Source organism: Penaeus japonicus, unplaced genomic scaffold (assembly GCF_977035675.1).
Source record: "Penaeus japonicus unplaced genomic scaffold, GWHDUDI00000001_assembly GWHDUDI00000001, whole genome shotgun sequence".
In the NCBI taxonomy this organism is placed as follows: Eukaryota; Metazoa; Arthropoda; class Malacostraca; order Decapoda; family Penaeidae; genus Penaeus; species Penaeus japonicus.
In genome coordinates, this window is record NW_028234403.1 from 10,072,167 (window position 1) to 10,079,666 (window position 7,500).

General features: G+C 34.1%; 1 protein-coding gene and 1 non-coding gene across 16 annotated transcripts in view; one reads left to right on the plus strand and one right to left on the minus strand.

Moving 5' to 3' along the window:
* The first annotated feature begins 477 nt into the window (after positions 1-477).
* On the plus strand, positions 478-550 carry TRNAK-UUU (transfer RNA lysine (anticodon UUU)). The gene has a single exon. It is a non-coding gene; the product is annotated as a tRNA-Lys (tRNA).
* A 2,017-nt stretch (positions 551-2,567) lies between these two features.
* Positions 2,568-7,500, minus strand: part of LOC122261730 (PTB domain-containing adapter protein ced-6) — an 87,105-nt gene continuing 82,172 nt past the window's right edge. For all 15 annotated transcript variants that reach the window (XM_043029522.2, XM_043029515.2, XM_043029514.2 and 12 more), the window contains 2 exons: positions 7,004-7,152; positions 2,568-6,748 (listed from right to left, as the gene is read on the minus strand). In XM_043029522.2, coding sequence (XP_042885456.1) covers positions 6,668-6,748; positions 7,004-7,152 — 230 coding nt within the window. In that variant the 3' untranslated portion in view covers positions 2,568-6,667. The remainder of the gene's footprint in view (positions 6,749-7,003; positions 7,153-7,500) is intronic.

Genomic DNA, 7,500 nt, shown 5'->3' on the forward strand with positions numbered 1-7,500 from the left:
AGCTTTCATGTTATGGCGGTAAGGTCTGCTTTCGTAACATTAATGCATGCTTTTAGAAACATACGTTATAATTGTAAAATATTATTCTTATAAGCTGCTTGGAAATACGACAGGGGTAGAATGTGTAAAAACCTATAGATACGCTTCTCATAACGTCCATTTTTACGATAGTCCAATGGGTTTCATAACTGATAATTCCTTTCACATTGAGAAAAATCACTGGGCATTTTCCTTGTGATGATGACTCCATATCTACTATTCATATCTATATCTCCTACAAATATCTATTTCGTGAGAACTGAAATGCCTCTCCTAGAAGATTCATTACATCTTCATCACAGTCAAAATGGATGATTTACTTAACATGGAATTCATACAGTCCATGCATGGGAAAACAAATATCAAAATGTAAAACAGAAGCGGAAGCTATGGCAGTTTTGGTATCGTTTTCATTTATATTTTCTTCATAATGGCAGGGCCCGGATAGCTCAGTCGGTAGAGCGTTAGGCTTTTAACCTAACGGTCCAGGGTTCGAGTCCCTGTTCGGGCGCTAGTTTTGATATAAACATATAATCTAGTTCTTATGTTTCATATTTGTTTATATTATTATTATCATATAGACAATTATTTGTAAGTATGCAGGGGCGCTCTAGATATTTTTGATGTGGGGGAACCATTGCGTCCATAATCCATTAGATTGGAAAAAAAAGACATCTTATTCTTTTTATAAGGGTATCACTATTTTTTCTCTACAAAGACACAAACGTATCTGCTTCTGTATACACTGACATTCGACACTGGCAGAAATTTTATTAGAGGACGGTGATGTGTCTATACCTATCTATAGTTGCAGCTTATTGGATCGTTATGATAAGATCTCTGAAAGTGTTAACCTGGATCTCCCCCGTATCTCCTCGCCCTACTGCATGTGTCTGCATGTATGTGTATATATATGTATATGAATGTGTGTGTGTGTGTGTGTGTGTGTGTGTGTGTGTGTGTGTGTGTGTGTGTGTGTGTGTGTGTGTGTGTGTGTGTGTGTGTGTGTGTGTGTGTGTGTGTGTGTGTGTGTGTGTGTGTATATGTATGTGAGTGTGTGTGTGTGTGTGTGTGTGTGTGTGTGTGTGTGTGTGTGTGTGTGTGTGTGTGTGTGTGTGTGTGTGTGTGTGTGTGTGAGTGAGTGTGTGTGTATGTGAGAGTGTGTGTATGTGAGTGTGTGTATGTGTGTGTGTGTGTGTGTGTGTGTGTGTGTGTGTGTGTGTGTGTGTGTGTGTGTGTGTGTATATGTATGTATGTATGTATGTGTGTGTGTGTGTGTGTGTGTGTGTGTGTGTGTGTGTGTGTGTGTGTGTGTGTGTGTGTGTGTGTGTGTGTGTGTGTGTGTGTGTGTGTGTGTGTGTGTGTGTGGGCGTGTGGGTGTTTGTTTGTTTGACTGTATATATCCATGTGTGTATGCACGTATGAGTGTGAGTGTGTGAGTGAGTGAGTGAGTGAGTGAGTGTGTGTGTGTGTGTGTGTGTGTGTGTGTGTGTGTGTGTGTGTGTGTGTGTGTGTGTGTGTGTGTGTGTGTGTGTGTGTGTGTGTGTGTGTGTGTGTGTGTGTGTGTGTGTTTGTTTGTTTGTTTGTTTGTTTGTTTGTTTGTTTGTTTGAATGTATGTATATATGTATGTGTGTATGCACATATGAGTGAGAGTGAGAGTGAGAGTGAGAGTGAGAGTGAGAGTGAGAGTGAGAGTGAGAGTGAGAGTGAGAGTGAGAGTGAGAGTGAGAGTGAGAGTGAGAGTGAGAGTGAGAGTGAGAGTGAGAGTGAGAGTGAGAGTGAGAGTGAGAGTGTGAGTGTGAGTGTGTGTGTGTGTGTGTGTGTGTGTGTGTGTGTGTGTGTGTGTGTGTGTGTGTGTGTGTGTGTGTGTGTGTGTGTCTGTGTGTGCAAGACGTGTGTTATTGTTTAAACAAGCCCATGCATGTATATGTGTGCACTAGTGTCAGAATATCTGTGTATGTTCCATCCATTTTCCTTTGAGATGCTTTAAAATGAATTACATATGCATAAGGAAAATGAAAAAGCTAGGTAGAATATTTTTTAGTTTGTTAGAAAAATATTTGTCTCATTTGTACCGTATGTGATCTCTTACCTGTTTAGAACATTGTAGCGTATGAAATTCTGGGTACTTTTGTGGAATTCATTCAATATTCCACAAAGTAATAAAGATCTTTGTAGTTGAACATCATAACTTTCAACATTATGCAGTTTTACTTTGCTGTGAAACTTAGCTTCTTCTTTTTTTCTTTCTTTCTTTCTTTCTTTCTTTTCCCTTCAATACTTTGTATTTGTTAATTTGTTGAGACCTGACTGTTCTATGTCTTATAATTGAGTATTTTGGCAATACAATACATGCTATTAATCACTAATTAGTTTGTACCTCTCACATGCAAATAATTTTGCATATATTTGTGATATCAATAATTCATATATCCTGCTGATGTTATTCATATTCTCTAGTTTCATTATTTCATTTTCAATTGAACTTTTCTATTTTTTTTAAAGGTTAGTAAGAAAAACAAAAATCTCAAGGTATATTATATATACAGATCTTATTTACATTCTATCAACTACAGTGAGTATGTAAGAGGAATTTCAGCAATGCAAGTCATAATATTTGTGCAGAATTAATCTCTTAAAAAAGATATACAAAAAGAGGAGACAATAATGAAATGATACAAAAGGCAATTGAGAAATGAAATCCTAAATGTACTTGAAATTCAGTTTGATAACTACAATGCTTTAGTGACTTGTAAACATGTGCAACACACCGCTGGGCAGTAACCCCCATCAAAACGACTGAAATAACCAATACAGCTTACATGACGCCCCCCTTTATCTAAACCTAGTGCAAACCTAAGCCAATTTAAACTTTGTGGACCTAACATAAACCATAGCAACTACAGAGGAAGAGAGCAGCTACAAAGGAAAATAACTTTTTTAACAGTTATTTACAAATTCTAATAATTCTAACAAGTCAAGAAGTTAAGTATGTGAGGCAGTGATGAGGCTCAGTACTCAATCAAGTGGAACTCATATTCAGCTGAATATTGTGGGTATTATATGTAGCAAGTAAAATATATATATTTTTATCATAAAACATCATCGTGCTTTCAAAATATCTTATGTAATGACAAAAACTGAATATCAAGTTGACTCTACATTTATAGCAAATTATTCTTAAAAATGGAAAAGGTTGTCATGTTGCAAATATTGTGAATACTGATTTCTGTAACTTTCTGCAGACATAATTCTCAAACCAGATGATCCCTGAAATGAGATATCTTTAGCTATATATAATTCTATTATCATTACCATTAACATATGTAAGATAAGTGCACAGTACAAAAAAAAAAAAAATCTGTCATCTCCCACAGAAATCTAATTGCAAGGAGTATCATATGCTAGAAAATTTTACATTAATGTTAACCAGGTATCTATACAGAAGATAATCCTATGGAGTGAAGAAAAAATTTGTTTACCAGAGGGATATAAATATTATCTTCCTTCTGATAAATTAATATCTTAACTTTTGCACATCCACTGACATGTAAAGACACTTCCTATTTTGCATGCCTGTATACTTTACTTGTGAACACACACATTTATACACAAGTGTAGATTCTTACAAATGTGCATAAAATGCATGATAAGTCCTATACATGTCAGTCAAACTTATTTTTCTTTTACCTTCTGTATCCTTACGTTAAAGGAAAGGTACCAGAAACACGAGAGCAAAAGGTTACAGTTGCATTTAAATATATACAAAGAAAAAATCAATAAAAAAATACAGCAAGATCACAACTTCTGCAGGAAGGTATATGAAAAATAACAATCTCGAGAATTCCCAGGATAAACTCAATAATTTGTGACTGAAAGGTCTAAAAAAAGGGAAAATTTTACAATGGTTCATCACATCAGCTAAATATGCAACTGAAGAACTACAATATTCTTTTATGCAAATTTACATCAACAATTTTTTTTCTTTTTCTTTTTTAAACAGAATCACAAATAATCACTGATGATAAAGATTGATTCCACCCAAATACCCTCAAAAACAGCAATGGATGTGGAGCAACACAATTCGTACAAAGGAATCACTTCATACATTTCACTCCAAACGAAACGAAAATTACATTCTCACTCTATTGCTAACATTAGTATCATCAAAATAAAGCAGTTTTAAGTTATGAACAAATCCCAAGTACATACTGTAAATGCTATCTTAGTTATTAAAAATATAATAACTTTAAAGTAATATGCAGGATATAGTAACATACAATTGTATGACTGGAAAGTTTACAACCTGTTCTAATCGAATTCTTGATAAATATAACATAGCCTTACTGTGTTGATAAGAGTGTGTGTGTGTGTGGGTGTGGTTGAGAGCATAATTATATGCATTATGATAAGCATTTGTGTTCGTGTGGGCATGCATGAGCTTATGCACCTGTACATGCATGTTATAGAGACATATATAGACGTATTACTTTATGTTGACAATGTACTACTGGTTCTTAACTTATTACTATATAGATTTTTCACTCGACTCTCTCTATAATATACTTAAATTGTATATGTATATATTATGTATGGTATTATATCAGTATCTACAAATTCATGGAAGAGCTTTAGAGAAGGTTAAATTAGAGAATGAATAACATTTCATGCATGTGATCATCGGACCAGACAGTATCATACATCACAATACAGGTGTTCAATGTTAAACACTTTCAAAAGCTACTAGTTGCTCTTGAACAAATAGTAATCTTGCTTATGTTCAGTGTTAAAATATATATATATATGAATATATCATCAAATATTTTGAGATTCATTACTGCCTAAACCAGAATAATACAGCATTGCAGCATTCTTCTAAACTGTAGTACAATTAAGAGATGATGTAACTGGTACACTGATAAATACTGATAAGCGATACAAACAATACCTTTTATGGATACAATGAGATGCTGAAAAAAAAAAAACGTTGACAGCCAGCGTCATCGAAACTTTAGGCTTGCAAAATGGGTCATGATGATATGCAATGTCATCACACAGTTGGCAGTAACAATCCCAGCACACCCAGAGGATGCCTATGTTAGTCTAATAACAAAACACACAGAATCTGATCCTCTACAACTATCATACATAGTTATATATTGATATTTATATACATCTTTCCATAGCATCACTCATATCAGGTATATTGCATAGTATAAGGAAAAAAAATAGAAAGATCTTTTTAAACATCTATAATTTGATTAAAATGAAAAATCCTTCTATCTAAAAAATAAGGAGTGCAAATGCCATTTCCACCGTGTAGCGCCTCTTCAATAATATGAATTCAAGGAGCCACAGCAAAGTAGCTATACGTTTGGATACCTACTTAAAATAATCAACATTTCCTTTATTTCGTCTTTGCCACTGCTGCACTGGTCCCAACAATGAAAGCAGTTACAGCTATGATAAAAAGCTAATTCCAAGCACATATCACGGGAACACAGGAATGATTACGAGTACGAACACACTCTTTCTCCGAGTGGTTCTTCTAAAAAGAATTTTTGGAACGCTCAGTAGGAAACTGGAAAGCATAAACAGGAATGTCTGAATGATTGGCCTCTGTAGCAACAATTGGGCGTCCTTAGCAGAGAAAAGACCAATATTGAGCAGATGCCATTCAATGCAAAGTAACTGTGAAGCCATTATCTAATGCGCATTTTAATTTATCACACGGTCCTTCTGATGTAAAGCACTAGACATTGTGGAATGAGAGAGTATGAAAACAATTTATCAACACTGAGAAGACAACTAAATTTCCTTGAAAGATTTCATAACAATGATGAAGTGCTCTTTGCCAACAACAACTAGGTCTATTGAATAAAGGGATAAAGATTTGTATGACCAAAAATACATATAAACATACAAAATACATATAAACATCTATGACTGCCAAAAAATTCTTAAATAAAATGTCCATCCTCATATGATTTTGGTGTGACCTTCAAACACAGGTTTCAGCACAGAATACTATAATATCTTTTCTAGAGCAGTATGCAACAAGTTATTTCTTAAATAACTGCCCATCAAAATAGTCAGATGACAAGAATTGTGCATTATGTTGTTATATAATTATTCTTAAAAATTAAAATAATTTGATTTTCACCAGTAGCAAGTTGAGAATACTTCACAATAACAACCAAAGACAATTATGTTGCTGGTTAATCCTGTTTTGGGTTGGCTTGTGATAATAACAGCAATTTTTTTCAATAAATGACATTCAAATTTATTAATGAAAAAGCATAAAAAAGGCCTTACTCCCCAAACCCAGATAACATTTTTTTTATCTTTTTTTTCTATTCTTCTTTAATCTTAACAATAATAATCTATACTTGTGCTGATCATGCAACTTTATACATTCAACAGCCTCCACCATGTATACCATCTTACAACAGTCTCTGGAAGGCTATTCTTGCATGTTTGTCTGTATGACAAACTTTGCAAAAGTATACCTATTGTTATTTTGGAATCCTTTTTATCATTATCACTTTATCTTTTTTTTCTTTTCTTTTCTTATTTTTTGGGGGGTTAGACAACTTTCGACACTGCTAACTACACTGTTCCTTTGCATTAGTTCTTCAGAGGGTCTAGACTCTCCAGGGTGAAGTCATCATCCGCAGTTCCAAACGAGAGGCCACGACTAAATCCAGCCTGCAAAGAAGAAGTGGCAGTATGTTAATATGAGATTTAATATAAAGAACACGAGGGAAATATAAAGATCAACAAGTTGGAGAAAGTTAATACAAAACTAAGTATATAAATGCCTAGATGTAAAAAGAAAATATTACTAACACAAGTTCAACTCAGGAAAACAGACTAACACAAGTGGCTTGCTTTTGTGACTTGTATGCTCCTCAGTTCCAAATGTCCCTCTAAGAATGTGATCATGGCCATTGGCACACTTACCTTCATTTCCATGAACTGAGCCAGAACATCATTGTTGTTATTTGCTGGAGTAAAAGCTACTGAACCAAAGGGGTCAGCTGGAGTGTCAAATATGTCATCTGATAAACCGTTTTGTTGTTCATGAGCACGAGATGGTCGGGGAGGGGGAACTGTTAAAAAAAAAATTGATATACAAATAAATAAACATGAAAATAAAAACAAGAAACAAGAAAATGAACCTTTCTAAGCTACTCACTGAATTTCATATACCATCACTCCTTACCATCTTCTTTATCTACTCAACATATCAATTCAAGATATTGTGTTATTGGTAATAATTACTAACATATATCTAATACCTTTCCAATTTCCATGAGTATGAACATGATTAATCCTTGAAATGCTGGATTTCTATATTTGTGTTCTATACTTGTATTTCTATTCCTCGGAAAACTCAATTTTACAACTTTAAGTATCTGTATGGAAGTACTTTTTAAATAAAAATAAAAAACATGAAA